The sequence below is a fragment of the Podospora pseudopauciseta genome, chromosome 6, assembly GCF_035222475.1.
Source record: "Podospora pseudopauciseta strain CBS 411.78 chromosome 6, whole genome shotgun sequence".
NCBI classification, from domain to species: Eukaryota; Fungi; Ascomycota; class Sordariomycetes; order Sordariales; family Podosporaceae; genus Podospora; species Podospora pseudopauciseta.
The window spans coordinates 2,752,637-2,771,933 of NC_085895.1; the positions used below are offsets into that span (position 1 = coordinate 2,752,637).

The 19,297-nt window shown below is 52.6% G+C and overlaps 9 protein-coding genes across 9 annotated transcripts; 3 read left to right on the forward strand and 6 right to left on the reverse strand.

Annotated features, from left to right (window-relative positions):
• Positions 1-217: 217 nt before the first annotated feature.
• QC763_606340 (uncharacterized protein) lies at positions 218-811 on the reverse strand (the record flags this gene model as incomplete). The annotated part of the gene is made up of 1 exon (XM_062914470.1): positions 218-811. One exon carries the CDS (start codon positions 809-811, stop codon positions 218-220), a length of 594 nt encoding a protein of 197 aa, XP_062763146.1.
• Positions 812-1,131: 320 nt separating this feature from the next.
• Positions 1,132-3,361, reverse strand: QC763_606350 (uncharacterized protein). Its single transcript, XM_062914471.1, has 4 exons — positions 2,973-3,361; positions 2,537-2,915; positions 1,609-2,464; positions 1,132-1,555 (listed from the first exon to the last, which is right to left on the reverse strand). The coding sequence occupies exons 1-4, from the start codon at positions 3,182-3,184 to the stop codon at positions 1,335-1,337; spliced, it is 1,668 nt and encodes a 555-aa protein (XP_062763147.1). The 5' UTR covers positions 3,185-3,361; the 3' UTR covers positions 1,132-1,334.
• Positions 3,362-4,064: 703 nt separating this feature from the next.
• On the reverse strand, positions 4,065-4,622 carry QC763_606360 (uncharacterized protein; the record flags this gene model as incomplete). Its single annotated transcript, XM_062914472.1, has 1 exon — positions 4,065-4,622. The coding sequence occupies one exon, from the start codon at positions 4,620-4,622 to the stop codon at positions 4,065-4,067; it is 558 nt and encodes a 185-aa protein (XP_062763148.1).
• A 3,201-nt stretch (positions 4,623-7,823) lies between these two features.
• Positions 7,824-11,433, forward strand: QC763_606380 (uncharacterized protein; the record flags this gene model as incomplete). The annotated part of the gene is made up of 2 exons (XM_062914473.1): positions 7,824-10,851; positions 10,913-11,433. The coding sequence occupies exons 1-2, from the start codon at positions 8,562-8,564 to the stop codon at positions 11,431-11,433; spliced, it is 2,811 nt and encodes a 936-aa protein (XP_062763149.1). The 5' UTR covers positions 7,824-8,561.
• A 676-nt stretch (positions 11,434-12,109) lies between these two features.
• On the forward strand, positions 12,110-13,213 carry QC763_606390 (uncharacterized protein; the record flags this gene model as incomplete). The annotated part of the gene is made up of 1 exon (XM_062914474.1): positions 12,110-13,213. One exon carries the CDS (start codon positions 12,110-12,112, stop codon positions 13,211-13,213), a length of 1,104 nt encoding a protein of 367 aa, XP_062763150.1.
• A 692-nt stretch (positions 13,214-13,905) lies between these two features.
• Positions 13,906-14,667, forward strand: XYN2 (Endo-1,4-beta-xylanase 2; the record flags this gene model as incomplete). Its single annotated transcript, XM_062914475.1, has 1 exon — positions 13,906-14,667. The coding sequence occupies one exon, from the start codon at positions 13,906-13,908 to the stop codon at positions 14,665-14,667; it is 762 nt and encodes a 253-aa protein (XP_062763151.1).
• A 396-nt stretch (positions 14,668-15,063) lies between these two features.
• On the reverse strand, positions 15,064-16,032 carry QC763_606405 (uncharacterized protein; the record flags this gene model as incomplete). The annotated part of the gene is made up of 2 exons (XM_062914476.1): positions 15,064-15,355; positions 15,404-16,032. 2 exons carry the CDS (start codon positions 16,030-16,032, stop codon positions 15,064-15,066), a joined length of 921 nt encoding a protein of 306 aa, XP_062763152.1.
• A 424-nt stretch (positions 16,033-16,456) lies between these two features.
• Positions 16,457-17,204, reverse strand: QC763_0095990 (uncharacterized protein; the record flags this gene model as incomplete). Its single annotated transcript, XM_062906318.1, has 2 exons — positions 16,457-16,657; positions 17,178-17,204. The coding sequence occupies 2 exons, from the start codon at positions 17,202-17,204 to the stop codon at positions 16,457-16,459; spliced, it is 228 nt and encodes a 75-aa protein (XP_062763153.1).
• Positions 17,205-17,214: 10 nt separating this feature from the next.
• Positions 17,215-18,888, reverse strand: QC763_606410 (uncharacterized protein; the record flags this gene model as incomplete). The annotated part of the gene is made up of 1 exon (XM_062914477.1): positions 17,215-18,888. One exon carries the CDS (start codon positions 18,886-18,888, stop codon positions 17,215-17,217), a length of 1,674 nt encoding a protein of 557 aa, XP_062763154.1.
• Positions 18,889-19,297: the final 409 nt, after the last annotated feature.

Consider the following 19,297-nt stretch of genomic DNA (forward strand, 5'->3'; position numbering starts at 1 on the left):
TCCATGGTATATCTGCCTTCTTCCTCCTCTATCATCTCGTGCCTCTTGATGTGCTTCAGTAGATCCCACCCCGTCCTACTCCTCCGTTTCTCGGATCTCACTGACCCATCGCCTACCACGTTTCTTCCTGTCTCCGGCAACAGCAGCCACGTTAGAGCAAGAACGTTAGAGCAAGAATGACCCCCGACAACCCAAGCAGAAACCAGTATGTCCCCCTTCAGCCGTGATACTCCGTCATTATCCCTCCCAGCATCGGTGTAAGAGCAGGACCGAGAGTCAACCCCAGCGCAGCATAGCCGATGTATTTTCCCCTTTCGGCTATGGCGATCATGTCCGCTACGACTGCACTCCTCAGGGAGATTGTGACCCCAGCTCCAGCAGCTTGGACACATAATAGCGATATCAAGGCCGGAAAGGAGGATTGCAGCGCAAGCCCTATGTTAGACAGTGCGCACAACGCCAAAGAGAAAAGATACACCGGTCGTTGGCCATAGGAATCAGAAAACGGAGCGATAAGGGACGGTGTCAGCCCTGAGACAAAGGTGTAGACTGTTATTGTCAGGTTTGTTAACGACATGGACATGTGTAGGTCCACAGAGATGGCGGAGAGGGCAGGGAGGTTCATGTGCCCTGATAGGGGGGAGATGATGGCGAGGAAGGTGACTGAGAGGGTGATGAGGATTTTTGAGGGGTGATGGAGGCTGAATAAGGGGTTCTGGGTCGGCGTGGGTTGTTGATTCAGAGGGTGTTGTGGAGGGATTTGAGGCTCTGTTTGTGGTGCCTGTTGTGTCACCCTTGGGATGTATGTCATTGTCGACCTTGGCCATGATGAGTGTGTCGATGAAGATGTCAAAGAACTGGAATAAGGACTACAATCAGAATTACGACGTGAAGTTGCAGTTGTTGTTCTGACATCCTAGTAAGAAAGGCACAGCCAAGGTATTACACCGGTCAGCACGAGGATTCTCATTGTCTGAACTCAATAGACCTTCGATGTAACATCATCATGTTGCTCTGTGGAATACCAGGCTAGTGCAACGGAGTACGCACTTGGTGTCTCATGCTACTGCAGTACCTGCCTAAAAGACAGACGTTGCCTTTTCCGGCCGAGCTGGATGTGGACTGGTTCCTTTGAGCTCGAGTTGAAATATATATCCTGCTGGCATCAGACAGATGGATGAGCTCGTAAAAAAAAAAAAGTCGTCAAGCTAACCCAACAGAATATCCAGGTTCACACCTCAAAAGATGACCAGCATACACCTACCCTAACGATAACTTACAGACCTCTGAAGTTGCTCAAAAGGTGTTTAAAGATAGGTAGCCAAGAACCGCAATTACCATCGACGCGTAAACCGCACCCTCATCTCCCGATCAGGCGGCACAGAAGCCGCACCAGCATACTTGACATCGTTTTGCGCCGGTCTGTCAGAGGGAGTCCCGTCTTTATTAACCCATCCGACCAATTCGAGATCAAATCTCGCCACAATGATGGCTGTTGTCAGCATGATCTCTTGCTTGGCAAAGTGTCGTCCGGGACAAATCGAGATACCGCCGCCTAGGTGTCTGGGGTAAGCATCACCAGGTAAATGCAGGGTTAAGTAAACGTACCATACGGAAACCAATCATTCTGCCTTCCCGCCATGGAGAACTGCGGCACTTTCTTCACGTTGCCATTTTCGTCTGTCTCGTCGACGTACTTGAGGTGTCGTGCTGCCCAAAACTCTGTCGCGGGATGGTCCTCGTCGCCCCAGACCTCCTCGTCAAGATGGGAAATTTCGGTGCAGGCTTGGATGAGCGATCCCTTGTCAAGGGTAAAATCTCCTAGTTTGACCGGGGCTATTGCCTCGCGGGTGACATTCATGGAGACGTGGAGGCGTATGCACTCTACGTAGATAGACTGTAAAAGGGGCAACGCCAGCAGTTTCTGCATATTGATTGTGCGTGCTCCTGTATCGGGGTCGGTTTCCAGCACGGTGTTGACCTCCTCCCGGACAGCCTCGAGCAGTGACTTGTCTTCGATGATCTCCATCAGACACCAAACCGTGACGGGGATACTGTTGGCGTTTGTTCCGAAGAGCATCACCACCATGGTCGAGGCACCCATCGCCTCGGTGCTGAACCCGCCTTGCTTCATCCACCGTATCATTTCCCGTTGGAAGGTCGAGCCCATGATTGGCTCCCAGTTGCCGTGGTCAGCCTCTAGATCGAAGCCCTTTGCGAGTTCTTCCTCGATGTACTGTTTGCAGGCGTGGCGAAGACTGTCCCGAGTTTCAAGAGCGGAGCGGTTCATCCACCGCGGAAGACCCCAGACAAGGCTGGCGGCGACTTTGTCAAAGTCCCAGAGCCAGTCGATTAGTTTTGGCCAGCGGGCGAGGATGCCTTTGCCGGCTAGGGTTGCTGTTGCTGCGGTTGCCATGTGGACATTCAACAGTTGTTGGACGCCCTCGACAACGCCTTCTCCGAGCTAGAGTCATGATGGCAACAATGGTCAGTGCCGCTTGGTTGTTTTGGAAGGAGATCCAAGGTCAATACGCACCGGAAACTTCCCTTCCAACTCTTCCGCAAAGAAGCGCTGGTATATGGCTGCGAGCATATTCGACTTGGCCGTTGCATTTAGGTGATCATGGAAAACGGCATGCATCCCTGCAAAGTACCTCTGCTCAGGAGGAACGTTTTCGTAGCCCGGCAACGGCACCTTCCCTCGCCCAGAGTTGTCATTGAGAAACTTTTCGCGGTCGGCAAGGGAAGCGCCCCACAAGTTCTCATAGATCAGGTGGAAGAATTTATCTGACGAAATGGCGGGATTGGGTCGGAAGAGGGCTTGTATGTGGCGCGGGGAGGTGACGAGGTAGACTTTCATCCAGGGTGTGAGGTTCCAGGCGAGGATATTTTTGGAAGTTTTTCGGAGCTGAGCTCTGAAAAATAGGGGAGTTAGTGCGAAGCTGAAAAAAGTAGAAGGGGGAGGGACCTACTTGGAGCGCTCGTAGAATGTCTTCATGTTTGTCATGTAGTGGTATGTGTTTGTGACATAGGGGATGGTGGAAGGGAGTTTGGGAACCGCGGTTTTGTCGCCAGATGAGCGGAGGAGTGAGATGATAGGGAGGAGGAGCATGGCGATGGCTATGAAAGTTGACGTGTAAGGCCGCTCAGTGAGCCATTCACTCACGAGGGAAGGAGACGCCATGCTGCTGAAGTTGGTGATGGTGTTGCTCGGAGAAAGAATGGCAAGGAGGGTGGATGAAGAGATGGAGTGAAATCACTCTGGACTAAGGTACGTGGGTGATGAGTGAGGGCTCGCGAGACCATCACTTTATTGGTGCTTGCAGCTTAAGGTACCTTAGGTGTGATTCTCCACCGTGGGAACTTTGGAATGCCGGCCGCTATCAGCCAACGTCAAAATTCAAGTTTTCAACCCTGGAAAAGTTCTTGTTCATGACAAAACGTAAGCAGCGCCGATGGCACTATGCAGGCAGTGCATCAATACCAAGCCAGTGATGGGTGACCCCGCATTCAAACCACCTCCTCTAGTGGACGTGGCTTGGGTTCTGCACCAATAGAACCGTATGGCGGCAGCCGGTCCGAACATGAAGTTCATGACCTGGATGCACATACTCTCTGTCTGGGTTCCATCACACCAGGTAAGTTAAGGAACGATGCTGATACCCACCTACCTTATTCACTATCCTCTACCGCCTCATTACTACGGTCTACCTATCCATAACTAAAACCCAACAATCTTTCTAGGGGTGTATATCAAATAGCAATCTGTCTTCTCTCATTCAGCACGTATCTACTGGCATGGTTCCCACGGGATTCAATCTGGCCTCGCTTTACAGACCAATCCACGAAAGCCAAGATCCACTCTTTCTTTGCAACCTTGCTTCTTCCATCAATCTTAGCAGCTCTGTTGTCTGTCCTGTCCAAACACCTCCCCGTGTCACAGTATATATTGTGCCTGAGGTTATGTGGGGCTACCATTCTGGTTGCTCCCCGGTGGTTATCTTCTGGGCCTGCAGGGCCGTAGTAGTTTTATTATGTGTAGCACTTTGTCAATCTACACCGTACTATAACACCCCGAGTATGCCCTCTACAGTCAGTGGCTGGCTTGTATTGTTGCTAAACCAAGCCGTAGAGCTTGCATGATACCGTATCATCAACTTGCAAACACGGAACCATACTTCCTTCAACAACTTGGTAGCCTCGTTCCTGAGGGCTGATTCATAGCAGGACACCAAGAAGAGCGCCCATACAGTCCTCCCTTCGTTGAGATGAACTTGCTGGTTCGGATTTGCGCCTCTGTCCAAGAGTGATTGAACCATTTCGATGTCAATTCCACACTTATCTCTTACCGAGTGGGACGACATCGTCATGGGAGTGACCCTTCTTGGGCGGAGAGCATAATCCAGTAAAGGCCTTCCCGACTTGCTTTTCAGAGTGCCTGGTTCGGCGTCTAGTTTTGTCTTGACATACTTGGTGAGTCGAGCCTGTATGGCCAGGGCCAAGAAGGTACAGTTTCCCCCCTCTCGGTACTCGTCGAGACCTCGTGCTCGAGGCATGTCTCGAAGGTGAGTCCAGTAGTCTCGCATGGATCTCGCCCTGGAAAATTTGTTAACTCTGTCCATTTCGTCCAAGGCAAAGGCCAGAGGTGACTCTGAACAGGTGCTCCGCTTCTCAGCCTCGTGAGCGTAGTAGATCAGCTCATCGACGATTTGAAAGAGTCATGTAATGTATGATGCGTTCCGGGCTTCGATTAGGGGTAGGCTCTTCAGAAAAAAGAGCATCATGTTCCCGAGAGAGACAAGATGTGGGGCACCAAAGGGCCCAGGTTTTCCCAGACCCACACCGGTTTGCTCTTGGGGCTGGATTTTCTTACTGTTTTTCTTTTCTACCAACAACCAACAACTGTAATACTAATTTGTTTACCATTTTCTGGCCAATTTTGGCCTCACTTTCGCAGCCAGTGACTTTCCTAGGTCACCAGCCCAACACAAGAGGATGGAAATTGGACCGCAGTTCCTTGAGCAGTTCCTCGTAGTAATAGTCTCTCAGATAGTCCCGGACTGTGCGATGTAGAAAATCCACTGGGTGATCCAGAAACACCCAGTTCAAGACCCTAAAATCGACACCATGAATTTCCCTTTCCATCTTCGGAATTGAGCGGCTGCCGCCTTGGGCTGAGCCAGACTGAGCCAGACTGAGCGAGGGGGTCACAGTTCTGGGCTGCCTCGGCTATAGTTGCCACAGGTCTAAAATGGCGGTACAGTTACGAGGACCAAGTTTGGGACCTCAACCACTACCACCTAGCCGCGCTTTCCTTCACTCTAACTACATGAGAAGAAAAAATCTGCAATTTTAATGTCGATAAATCATGGATATTATATTCGGATTTCAAAGTGCTGCTCTCAACCTTTCCCATTGTCTCTCAAACCCGTTGCGCCCAGGTTAAGTGGTCCATTTTTCTGAATAACTTCTCATTATAGACACTTCTTTCACCAAGCGTAATCATGACTAGGTAGTGCGTTATGTATCATCATGGTTTAGCGCCACGACTTAGGATTGCCAAAGGAGGAAAACGTTTGTCACCACAGTTATCACCTGTGGCGGACAGGCCACCATTTGGGCCGGAATAGCCCGACGTGTCCCCGATGCACCCACGTAAAATAGTGCAAACCACAGTGCGGGCGACTTATAGCCCGAATTTGGGACAGCAGTTGGAAACTGCTAAGAGGCGCACAGTGCTCTGATGGCCCGAATCCTGGACCACGGTCCCAAATCTGGCCCAGGATGTACCAGCACATTCCCTGGGAGAGTACACAATACCCCAGCTCGAAATTTGGGATGGTGCGTGACATACCAGCACCGATGGGGTGGTACATGATATACCAGCACTGATGGGGTGCCCCACAGTATACCAGTACATGATAGGCGTGAAGCTCTCTTCATGACGGGAAAAAGGTGATCTGACTTCTAGAAACACAGCTGACGCCTTTCGGGAGGGGTTTCATGCTGCCCAGCCACAGGAGGCTCTCAACTTCTGGTTTCCATTAGCAGTCTAACCAAACTAGGTATTGCAAGAAGCCCCTCCCTCTCAGCTGAGAGGGTTGACCTCCTTGCACCACTCACAGCATCGGTGCCAAGCAAGTCTACTTGACTGAAGCAGCTACCTAAGCTTTGGGATGGGTGAGTACCCAAACCGTTTCATTTTGAACCCGAACAATCGAGCCAGCCAGTGAAGAATTTTTCCAGCTTCTGACACTGCGTGATGCCATATAAGATACGGCAGAATTACTTTGCGAATCTCAGAACATACCCACAAGCAGGCGGTTGAGCTCACCAACTTCTCAATCCTACCATGCGTCGCCTCTCCGCCCAAACTCAAACGCCCAAGTGGTCGGAAACCCGGGAAGACCTGTACGCACTGCCCACTCATCAGTGATTTATCTTCCTCAGCGCCTAACATAGTACTCTAAATCATCCCAAAACGTTCGATGGCCTTGGCCTTTCCGAATCTCCGATGCCAATTAGAGCAGAGGACCAGAATAATGATGAAATTAAAGTCGAGTTAAATGTGGATGGGAACGAGGAAAGGCAGAGTGTCCTGGGCGGCAATCGATATTCCTCAACACCCCTACAGGAGCATGATAACGCCTTGTTTCGCATCCCAGCCCGAGTGGTTATAACAACTTCCCGCTTCATAAGGATGAATTTTGTGCTGCTTTGCTCCATTATTCTCTTCATCTCAATTCTGGCAGGTTTCATTCTCTCTAGTTCTATGAGGAGAACCATTGCAACATCATTTGCCCCTTACCGAGCGGGAGGGCCTGACGAGGGTGCAATTGGGTATGCTTTTGAACACATGTTCGCACGGCTCTAAAAGATATCGATATTTTAAGACGTGGAAAATGTTCCATGAGTCCCGTGGCAGAAACTATAGCTACCTAATCTACCTACATGACCTCTTAAACCCCCTTAATTGGGAAGTTTGGTAGCAATGTGTCCATGTCACCTCTCCCGTCAAGGCAGTGGAGAATCAAGGACTCTTCATCTCGGTTTCAACAAAAGGTACCTACTATTACAAGACAGACTGAGGCTCAGCGAGCAGGCAGTCAACTGACATGGAGGAGCTGGAAAGCCGCACCTGTATGGTGAAGCCTCAGGCCTCTATGCAGCAAGGAAGAGCCAATCATAGTATGGCTGAAAAGCGAGCAGATCTCGATTACAGATTGCATCAACACCTACTGCATGCAGTGGGCTTGCCAACATGAAATGTCAGTTTCCTCCATCACGTTCTCGCCGCTGGATTCCATGAAGAGAAAGTTTGACATCGACCGATACAGGCGGTGGACGTCGATCCCAAGGGGCCCCGATTGTGCAAAGGTCTCACCCGACACATTCACTTCCCCCAGCTTATTCCTGCCGTGAGCCATGAATAGACCATCACTAACCTCCTCGGTGCCGAACAAACCCCCCAAGATGACGACGACAACACCAACACCTCCCCCCAAAAGCGGTATCACAAAATCAATAAGGACACCTTTCAACCCAACAACCACCCAAAACCATTCCACATGTGGGGGGAGCACAAGCTAAAGTAGAAAACCCTCTCAGTCTTGGCAAGCCCCCCAATAGCGTATCTAATAGACCGTTTCAGCAGGTCGATAGAACGTCCCGAATATTCCGCGCCGATCCAGAAGGTAGCACCGAGCCACTGATGCCGAAGTAAAGCCTACCTTACTCAATCTGAAGCGAGCTCTGCCACTGCCGAGCCATGAGCACGCGGGCGTCAGGTTTCAGAATGGATGCTACCCTGGTCGGACAGTATCCGCCCAATTGCTTGCGTGCTTTGGTTCGGGATGCCACACTTTTTGACAAGACGGGCAAGACGACACCCCCATCGTAGGCTCCGTGGTAGCATCCAGCAGAATGGCGATCAATGCGGGGTACTAAAGTTAGCATTAACCACCACACCCACACCACACCTACCTACAACAGCCACAAAAACCGACAACATCAGATAGGCCGGCCAGACGGGTCATCTGGTCCGCGATCTGCCTGTCAGTAGTGGGGGCAGCTTCTTCGATTGGCTTAGCTGATAGGACGCACTTTCAGCTTGCGGAAGGAGACTCTCGAAATGGGTGCCATCCAGCACCGAGACTGGTGTGCGCCACTGGAATGCCGAAACGGCAAGCCCTTCGCTTCTGGACCACACAGCGGCACAAGCCAATAATGCGGGGACTTCGGCTTGTAGTCTTCCCTTGCCGTCGAGATCGCCACATCGGTTGTATGCTGCTGACAGTTAGCAATATGTCTTGGGTGTCCTAGAAGAAGTCTGGTGAGAATGGGTCTAGTGTAACGCGGGGAGAGGCAAGATATGGGTCCAGACGGTCTGGCTGGTATATACCCCCTCAGTGCACTGCCGCTCGATATTCTGACGGTTATTCCTCTCGAAGCGTTGTGCGCGGAATGCAGCATCAAAACTGTCCGACAAAATCATGACCTGCTCAATATTCTCATGATTCCGATTCAAACTGAGGCATAGGGGGTGAGACGACAGCGACAAGATGTTTCAGGACCCTTCTCGTCGGTCATGGCGGACAGGAGACGCCCCCGTGGTTCTGACACAACCATCTCCGCTCAGCCAAGCGGGCAGTTGGAGAGACTATGAAAGAGACTTCATGCCCGAGGTTCGGGCGAAACCAGCCAACATGGCTCCCCGGAGAATGGCGTCCCTGCGCCGGATCTCGCCGCCAGATTACAAGCCGACGCCGTTGAGAAGATCGTTCCTGGTGATACTGATCGTCTTGCTGCTGGTCTGTATCGTGTTGCTCGAGTGTGCATGCCAGTTCCTGCCTACAGAGCAAGACAGGAGGATCATACCAGAGCCCAAGCCGAGCCCGACGAGCAACATCAACAGCACGCCGACAGGCATCGACAACCCTCCGTTGCTGAAGCCGAGATTGCAATTATCGAGACGACTGTTACAGAACGCAACGTTGGATGACGAGAGAGACAACGCACCCGCCAATTCTCCAGCGAACACGGTGGTTCCGATTACGATATCCACTGATTTGCCAGACTCAACTTCGCAAGTAGTACCGGGAGACTTTGCACAGATCGGAACCGTAGCAGTTGGGTCATCTCCCACAACGGCCGCAGCAACCGACGGCAGGCCTAACCCGCTAAGGTCTGAATCTACCGCTACAGAACCCCCCCTCACGCAACCATCAAGCAACTTTGCAGATATCGGCACTCAGACCTTCATCTCAACCAAAACAGACCCCGACAACCCCCTCATCGGCGACAGCGGCAATTTCGGCCAAGACGGCACCCAAACCATCACCGAGGCCGCCCAAGATGCCAACCCCGCCGGCTTTATCGGCATCGTCCTTCCCTCCACCACTCTGGACGAGGTTGTATCAACCGTGACAAAAGAGACCACCATCATCGGAGTACCAGCGACAACAACAGTGATAGGGGTCACAACCGAGAGCGGCCTTGTCCTCTCCTTCACTGAGACCCGGACCGTTGACCAAATTGTGACGTTGGTGCCATCACCAACGACAATCTTCAATGTTGTTACAGCCGTGTCACCATCGTTTGTGACGCTGTCTGTTGAGATCTTGAGTGATGATGACGGGACCCCGACCGTCACAGTCATCAACACTCCTCCACCTGTCTTTTCTCCGGAAGTTATCACGGTGACCGACTCGAGAGGTGTTCCGACACTGACAGTTACCACAGACGTGGTGGTACCGCCGAGAACCAAGGTCGTTACCAACTTCCAGGGAGTCCCAACAGCCACCATCACCGAGTTCCCAACCGTCCCCACTGATACCCCAAAGGAGCCCCAAGCAGAGGTCTCAGTCTACTTCATCTCTCGAGCCCAATATTTTGTCGGATTCTTTTTGCCAACAATCCTGGCAGTCATGCTCACCATCCCCATCCGCATGATTGACATGGCCGCGAAGCAATATCAGCCCTGGCACGCCTTGACACAACGCATGGGCGTCCCCGCTGAGGAGTCGTTATGCTTGCGAACAGGAGGGTTCCATGGGATCGTGTCCAGCTTCAAAGCGATGGCGACAGGTCAGATGTTGATGGTCTTGACGACATTGTTGACGATTGCCTCCGTATTCTTGGTGCCGTTGTCCTCTGAGGCAGTGGCGTTGAAGCTGCATGGCAGCTGTACGCCCACCAACTTCAATGGCTGTGCCATGACCTTGGGGGTTTTCCTCGGTCCGGCCCGAGCGACAACCGCCCTGCTCAGCTTCATGGTCGTCCTCCTGATCTTGATCATGATTGTGCTCCGCAAATGGCGCACTGGCGTAGCAGCCAATCCGTGGACCATTGCTGGTATAGGTTCGCTGGCTACCAACAGGGAAACCCGCGCTGCATTCTGCTCCCTTCCTCCCGACAAGGGGAAAGGACTTAGTCACGACAAACTGGTGAACGGCTTTGGTGACAGGACGTTCAGACTGGGCCACTTCTTCAACCACTACGGTATCCCAGAATACGGCGTCATGGCTAGTAGGGCCAACGTCACTATTGTTCGTCCAGACCGACCGGATTCTGTCAGCACAGGCACGACCTCCCCTCAACACGAGTTGCTCGAGGGTCAAAACTCCAACGCAAAGGCCGAGCGCCATCTGCCGTTCCTGATGTTGTCATACAGTGGTAGGATTGCATTCCTGCTTCCCTTGACCGGGATCATGGCCGTTGTGTTATACTACAACAACACCGGTGGTGACACGGGCTTCGAACGGTTCATGAGCACCCAAAACTTTGGCGTGAGGTCGTTGTTCACGTTGATGGGTGTTGGGATAACCTTGTTTTGGAGTGCCTTTTTCACGAGTAAGCATTTTTTGTGACATCTCCGCATGGGAAAAACTCACTGACCTGTTCATCTGTTTAGGTCTGGCTATTCTCAGCCCGTACCAGCTCATGTCTCAATCCCCTCGGCCGGCCCATCAATCCATCACTTTGTCTCCGCCAATGAACGCCTTTTCCGGCATCGGGAGCGCAATCAAACGCCGGCACATCTTCCTCATCGTCGTTGCCTTTGTAGCAATCTTGTCCGAATTCCTTCCCATCCTACTGAACAACGTGCCGTTTCGTGTCACGCAGACGTGGATTGCATCGCGGGTGTGTACCTGGCTGGCGGTCGCTATCATGGCCATCATGTGGATTGTCGTCGCTGCCAGCTTTTTTATCAAATGGCCGCACATGCCTGTTGACCCTAGCACGATTGCGGGAGCAATGTATTATGTGTGCGATTCGTGGATGTTGTGGAGTTTGGAAGGGTTGAGCCAGGTTCCCAAGAAGGAACGGGATCGGAAGGTGAGGGAGATGGGGATGCAGTATGCGTTTGGGAATATCGTGGGACAGTCGGGGAAGAAGAGGGTGGGGGTTGATGGGGTGAAGGAGTTTGCATGATCAACTTGAGCGAGAAAACACAAGCATAGTTTGTATATAGAACGATAGAGATGATGACATGAAAATAACGAGTTGATGTTTTTCGTCGACAGGGAACCCAAGGCTGTCAGTGATTCCTTCCGCACGCCAAGAGAGCGGCCCGTTTGGTGGGGCGGCGATCACCCGCTAGCAGTTGGTGGGGCCTGTCCTGAGGTGTTGCCTCAGTGTGGTTGAACGGGCAGGCTGAACCTAATGTGCAATCACCAAACACGAGCACACGGTATCCAAGGCTAACTGTGGACCAAAAAAAATACATCGAGAGACTAATGTTGGGCTTCAATTGACCCTCTTCATTAATGATCAAGAAGGTCTTGATACCAGCTCCGAGCCCTTCGACTTGGCTACCTATATTTAAAGGCCGTTTAATTACCATCTTTCGGCGGTTATCATTGATTTTTAGAGTCGTTATTCTGTTCCAAGTCCCAGTTTCCTTATCTAGGTTCTGTCCACACATGATAACCTGACGACCTAAGGGTAAGCAAACTTCAGCCCGGTTCAGCCATCAAAAAGTTCGACACCACCCAGGTAAGTAGTGGCCACCTCTCTGCTTTCTTTCTTAGCACTTAGCACTTCGCACAATGCACCACAAATTGCATCACACGACCTTCGTCTCTACATCCAGCAGAAATCCATCACCATGGCCGAGAAGAACAAGATGCATCCGCAAGGAGAAAGCTTGTTCTTCCGAAGACTGCCGCAAGAAATGCGAGATCACATCTGGACTCAGCTCTTCTGTTCTACGAGGTTCACTTTTGGATTGTGGGAAGGCCCGGACTCCCGTGACTGCAAGCGCATCAAGCCTACACCGAGTGGCCTTGCGATGCTTCGTACCTGTCGTCGAGCACAACTCGAGATCGGCGACTCATGGCTACGCCACGTCCTGTTTTGCTTCCAAGACACCAAGTCAATGATGGACCGGCTTTCTGTGCTACCCGCAGATACACTTTCAAAGTTGCGGCACCTCAGAGTTAGTGATAATGCTTTACTTGAGCTGGGTGACCCTGACGACGGCCGCTATTATCTCCTAACCTCATATTTCAAGCTCCTTCCAGGCCTTCAGCTCGACCAGCTCACGGTCCTCGGTGCCCGTTTATTTCCGCTCAGCTATGACACGCTCGACGATCTCATCAAGGACGGCAATGGATGGAAAACGTTGCACTACATCTCCCACAGCTCAAAGATGCTCGGATTCGCGTCAGGATACGGCCCCTACGGCCCAGGGTTGGGAGGCAATCCCCAGTACTGCAGGAAGTCACAGCCAAAGCACTGGCAAGGTGTCTTGGAAGATCGTGACGGTGTAGCCTCGGGTCCTTCCACGACAATCTACAGAGCTAAGGAACTAGCCCAATATGGTTCGATCCTAGACCCCAACAAGCGGGTGATATTCGAACAAAAACTGCACTGCGGCCAAGATCTGCAACCGAATGAATTTCATGAGGACCCCCAACTCATGTCTGGAGATGAGAAAAAGAAAGAACTGATGGTCGTTGTGAAGAGGGGCACTGGGGTCAAGTACGAGGAACGGGACTCCCCGCTGATTGAATGGGATTTGCGGCGTGACTTCCCGAATATGACGTGGGAAGAGATTTTCGATCATTATCTTCAAGAACCAGGTTATCCCCCTTATGCCGAGGAAGAGGAGAGAAAGAAGAAGGCTTTCATTTTGCCCATCCAAGAAGATTTCTACAAGGACGTTGATGAGTATGTGTGGTCTGGGTACCACCTTGACGAGGGATATTAGTAGGGATCAATCACATCATGCTAGGTATCAAGGGCTCTAGAATTAGGACTTCTATGGCTACATCCCTAGTATGGAAGGGAATTAATCATCTTGCCATACATCTTTCTGCATTTGATCTCGACTTCAACCCGATTGGATCGCAACTTGCACCCAACTCGATTTGAGCTCCCTCTCGCGCCCATCTCAACTCGCAGCCAACTTACCTTCGGTCTCAGCTTACTGTCGACTTTACCCAGCTTAAAGCCGGTCATTTCTAGTGGTTCATGTACCTACATTTAGGTTATATCACTGCTGAGAAACCACAAACGTCCGCACGCCCGAGCTGCTGTCAGCCGCCTCAATAGGAAACGTCCCTCCTAGCCGCCCAACTTTCCAGAGGCATTGGCATCAGAAAAACAAATATCGTGGCGCCAGCAGATCACCATAGTTCGCGGGTACACGTCTTTACAGTAAACATACTGCGGCTTTAGCCGCGAGGATAAAATCCCCGACGTGGTATACCCGGACTTGCATCATCTAAATCTCCATGTCGGGTGACCGGGAGGTACGTTATTGCAAGACCAAATGCCGAAAACCTCAGCCCTCCTTGCTTGGGTATAAAAACTTTCCCTTTTCCCCAATTCTTCGGGCTACCAAATCAGAACATCCCACCGCTGTTCGCCTCACAGCTTCCCTCCCCCCCATCCATCACCATGCGTTTCTCCCTCCTCCTCACCGGCCTCGCAGCCACCCTCGCCGCCGCCATCCCCTTAGACGAACAACTCTTCGGCCGCTCCCTCGACCTCGGCTCCAAGCTCCACTCTTCCGACCGCCGCACCGCCCGAGGCGACCCCGAAGGCAACGGCTTCCACAGCGGTTACTTCTACTCCTACTGGTCCGACGGCCGCGGCACTGTCGACTACCGCAACCAGCCCAACGGTACTTACACCGCCACCTGGACCAACGTAGGCAACTGGGTCGGCGGCAAAGGCTGGAACCCCGGCGGGCCCAAAGTGGTCCAATACAACGGCACCTGGTCCGGCCGCAACGTGAACTCGTACCTCGCCCTCTACGGCTGGACAAAGAACGCGCTCATCGAGTACTACATCGTCGAGAGCTACGGTTCCTACAACCCCAGCAGCGGGACCTCCCGTCTCGGCACAGTCAACAGTGACGGGAGTGATTACGATATTTACCGCACTCAGCGGGTGAACCAGCCTTCTATTGTTGGGAGGGCGACGTTTTACCAGTTCTGGTCTGTGAGGAGGAATCACCGGGTGGGCGGGACCATCACGGTGGCGAATCACTTTGCTGCTTGGGAGAGGAGTAACCTCAAGTTGGGGACGCATGATTACATGATTTTGGCTACCGAGGGGTATGGGAGTAGCGGGTCTTCTGCTATTACTGTGAAGGAGGCTGGTGTGGAGGGGGTGCCTTATCCTAATGAACCTGACTCGAGGAGGGACAATAACTAGGGTGGGAGATGATGTGAAGGTGGGAAAAGGGGCATCGTGGAAAAAGGGGTGGGTTTTATGTAGCCAGTTCTGCGATGGTACATATTTTGCGAGAAAAATGTCACAAGCATGCTTTCTGTGATGCATATTGTTGGCGGTTCGGCGATGAGGTAATGTGCAAGTTCACTGTCTAGAGTAAGGTACCTTACCTCGAGTCGCCTGCATCACACAAAAGAGAGGTGGGAAGGTGTCCCAGTTGGCAGATGGTAAAATTAAGACTTTCATTGAAGAAACAATCGTATGGTGCAGGAGATTCATGCAATCTCTTTACACGGCGGTCTATTCTAATCTTCAAAGACCATCAGTTCTATATCTCTAGCTCTTTTCACACCGTTTAGATCTCACCTCTCTGTGTTGTTAGACCGAGCAGCTCTCCGGTTTAACAGGCCCCCTACACGGACATGCATCATCCCGACTACTTCCACTCCCAAATATGCTCTGATACCCGTCCCGTGAGCCTGCTTTGCCCACCTCCGCCGCCTCATACCGCGCCTTGGTTAGCCATACTCGTGGTCCATCCTTCTCTTTTACCTCCCCCTCCACCTTCGATCCATCACTTAAACCACCTGCATAAAACCTCCTCGCCACCTCCACCCTTCCACTCCCACCTCCTCCTCCCCCACACCTCCGGCCTCTCCTCCAACCTCTCCTCCAACCTCTCCTCCAACCTCTCCTCCAACCTCTCCTCCAACCTCTCCTCCAACCCTCTACACCTCCAACACCTCCTCGTTTTCTCATCAAACGGCCTCTCCGTCCCAAAACACCCCTGACAATGAACCCCACACAAAAACCTATCACACCCTCCTTCCGACAAGTTGGATTCCACCCATGATCCTGCCCCAAATGCCCCCCCCCCCACCCACACCGTTTCAACCTACAATCCTTCCCCGCATGCGAGTTCCTAATCCCGCACATACAACACCGATAAGTACACATCATCGCATTCCCCTTATGTCTCCCCGGGTCGGGATGTCCACACCCCGGACGACATTTCACCATACACCTCTTGGCCGTGTGATAAACCGGAAACGGCATACACTTACACCTGTTATTCTTAGCCTTAGGACAGTCGGGCGCAAAGTGGCTCTCCCCCGGCTCGTGAATGGAATCCCTGTCGGGAAGCTCGCCTCTTGCAACCATGTGCCAGTATACATCATACTCACCTGGTGACCACCCCCCGCAGTGACCACACGGCATGTTGCAAACCGACATGACATGATCCTCGCCGTAATTGTTGCACTCCCGATTAGGCTCCATGCATGCTTTCCCACAGTCTGAGCACCATCCTCCACCCCTCCGCCTGGACGTATTGATGCGAGTTGACATTCCTTAAAGGTTTGATATCCCATCTTGTCATCGCAGGGCTCTCTAGGAACCTCTCCCTCGACGACTTCGTATTCTTAACCGACCTCGGCCTGACGTCATGAACCATCCTGCCAAAAATAAGGCGACCGGCAAAACGAGCTGAACGAGTTGAGGTCGTGCTCGATGTAGTACCTCTCGAAAGCGGAGAGCAGAATATCGCCAAGGGATGGTGGCCGTCCGGAGCGGGGGTTTTGGTGCGATCATTTCTTCTTGTAGGTTCCAAAATACCACATGGATTCATCTTCGGGTGAAGGGCCGAAATTGGCCGTAATCCTATGCTGAAGGGGTGATCGGCTGAGCAAAGATTCGTGCAGAGAAGCAATAGCGTGGACGCGTTTCGGGTCAACTTGGTGGAGGGCCCGCAAGGCGACACGCCAAGGGATGCTTATCGATGGGGTGAGGGGCCTGCCATAAAGGGAGGCAGTTGCTGGGGGGGGTTCATGAAGTCTTGGAGCAGGTCGGCGATGAGGAGGTCAAAGTCTGTGAGTTCAATGTGGTGGTAGCGGTTGAAGGGTGTGGCGTGTGGGATGTCGACGGGGTAGTGGCGGACATGTTTGCTGTGTCCATTTGGTTCTTCCATCTTGAACTGTGAGATGTCAGGGTGAGAAAAGGTTGAAAGTAAGTGAGAGAAAGATGTGAGGTATAAGAGAAGGGGTCTTTAAGCTGCCTGGCTTGGCAGGTGATTGGGGCCCCACCACCTGGCGGGCCTTGGCGGGCCTTGGCGCGGGCCGCGGGGATAAGGATGAGCTGGGCCCAAAGCTAACAACCATAAGGATGCGACTACAAGATATTTGTGTGTTTTGGAGACTAAGTATTCTTGTAGTAAACTGCCTTGAACAATCGGAAATGTCATTCACATCATGCATTGTCTCGTCATGGTCATATATGCCTATCAGCCCAATCACAACAGAACCATATCCTACCCCATTCCTATTCCAACACCAAAGGTATACTCAAAACAATCCCTCAAACTCCGCGCCCATCATGCCAGCTACAAACCAAGATTATGGACAGATGTAGAATAGGTAAGCCGCGCACTGCATGCTAGGAATGCGAATCGAGGTCTGGAGACAAAAAGCACAAGGGGGTATAAGAACAAACCAAACCAGCAAGTCACCGAAGATCCAACCCATGGCTTCCTCTTCAAAAGACGTCCTCGTCCTCCCATCCCCCACCACCTAAATCATCTTCATCCGTCATTTCTACCTCCACCTTCGTCCCTAACGCCTCTTTCCCTTGTCTGATCATCGCCATTAACCTTGCGTTGAAAGCATCCACTTTCATGTCAGCGTCCCTCTCCGCGGCCAGCTTCCTCGCTGCAAGCGCCTTAGCCTCGGCATCTAACCTTTGGCTGGCCTTGATCTCCTCCGGGTCAACGCTCGCAGCTAATAGTGAGTGCCTCCGAGCCGTGGCAGACGCGCCACTCTGATTGCGCCGGTGAATGGTGCTGGCTGTCGTTTTTGTCGGCGATATGGGTCGCGAAGAGACCCCACTTCCAATACTCAGCCGTGGACTTTGTCGACTGGACGGGCGTGAGGCAGAGGTAGGTATTGGTAATTGGCTTGGAGAGGCAAGGGCGGCGAATGGGTTCTTCGTTGCAGGCTGTACCGGCATCGGAATGCGGCTAGGGGTAGAGGGAGCAACAGGAGCCTGGCGGGGAGAGGCAAAGCTTGCTGGTTCACGGGGTGGGACGAGAGGGGAACCTGCGTGGGAGGTCCGCAGGGAAGGCCGAACTGCGGCAGCCCGGGTCGGTGTTCCTGTGAACCTGGAGGATGGGACGCTGATACGCCGGCCGGAGCTCACGGCTGTGGAGGAGTAGTATCCAGGCCGAGGGGAATGTCGCACTATAGAGGCCGGTATTCTCACTGGGACCGCCCTGGCATCGGAGCCAAATCGCCTTTGGTTTGTGTTAGCCGGACCGTCCACCATTACCCAATTCTTGAGTTCGTCGTTGTTGTAGCTAACTTGCCTCCGTTTGGCGGCTGGTGGTTGTGGAGTAGAATCCGGTGATTCGATGTAGGAAACTGCATCCTGGTATGGGGAAAACGGCTCGTAGGAACCGGCTTTCTCCTGGTCGTTTTCTAGCTCGGGGTATCCATCCTGTATCCTTTGGTCGGTCATGGTCTCTTCGCTCGCCGGAGTAGGTTCGTCGTGCTGGTTAGCCCACGGCTTTCCTGTAGTTTCGGGGATCGTCGTTCCATTCGCCGTGTACGCTGTCCCTCCGCCCGCCTGGAAGCCCCTGAATGCGCCTTTTGTGCAGAACTCCCATACCTTCCCTACCACCTCACCCAACGTGCCCAGCGTGAATATCCTCCATGTCGCCGAAGTCGACGGTTGTGCGTTCGGGGTTTCGTCGTGGTGCGCTGATGGCACCTCGAAGTCTGGGGCAACCTTGGTGGGACCTAAAGCTCTCCTGTAATCAACATCAGAGTAGACACTGTCCTCCAACAGGCCATTCTCAACCCCGATGGGAGCCCCCATCGGCGTTGCATTGATTTGCCCTGCCAGAGTATATCTAAACTGACGACCCTTCTCCTCTTCTCTGATGTCGTGCGCACCGTCCATGTCCATGTTCCATCCCATCGGTGTTGATGACCTTGTACTGGCACGTTTTCGCTTGGCAGTGCCTGTGCCGAGGGCACCGTTGCCGTGTGTGTTCGTCATTGAGACATCAGAATACAGGCTCCCGTAGGTCGAGGCGGTCGGTGATGTGGCCGGAGGTCGAAACATGCCTGCGCTAAGTGTCTGGCCAGATTTTGACGACGTATCGAAGTGAAATGTGCCAGGCACATGGAACTGTGGTGAGTACGACGCCATGGGGAACGGCTGGGCGGTGCCGAAGTGTCTCGATCGCGATGTCGACGCCCGACTGTTCCAGCGCAGAGCTTGATGGTTCAATGATCCGACAAGCTGATGGGGTGGAATGGTCGCAGACTATTGATTCGCAGGCTCTCAGTCGCAGTGGATGGCGTGCATTCAGCAGACACACATGGTCCGCCTATAATCGCTATTCGTTCTTCGGTCTGAACTGCTGTCTTTTCCGCGCGGTGTTCTAGGTTGTACAATCTCTTTCCTCACAGTCTCGTGGTCCCGTGGTTGAGTTGTCAGCGAGTGGGGTTGTTGAGCTGGCGGAGCTTGACGAACAGCCAACCAGATGTAAGGGCTGGCGAACTGGTGAGCGCCCGGTGCAAGTGGCAGCTTCACCGCCAACCTCAAGCCTGGATCC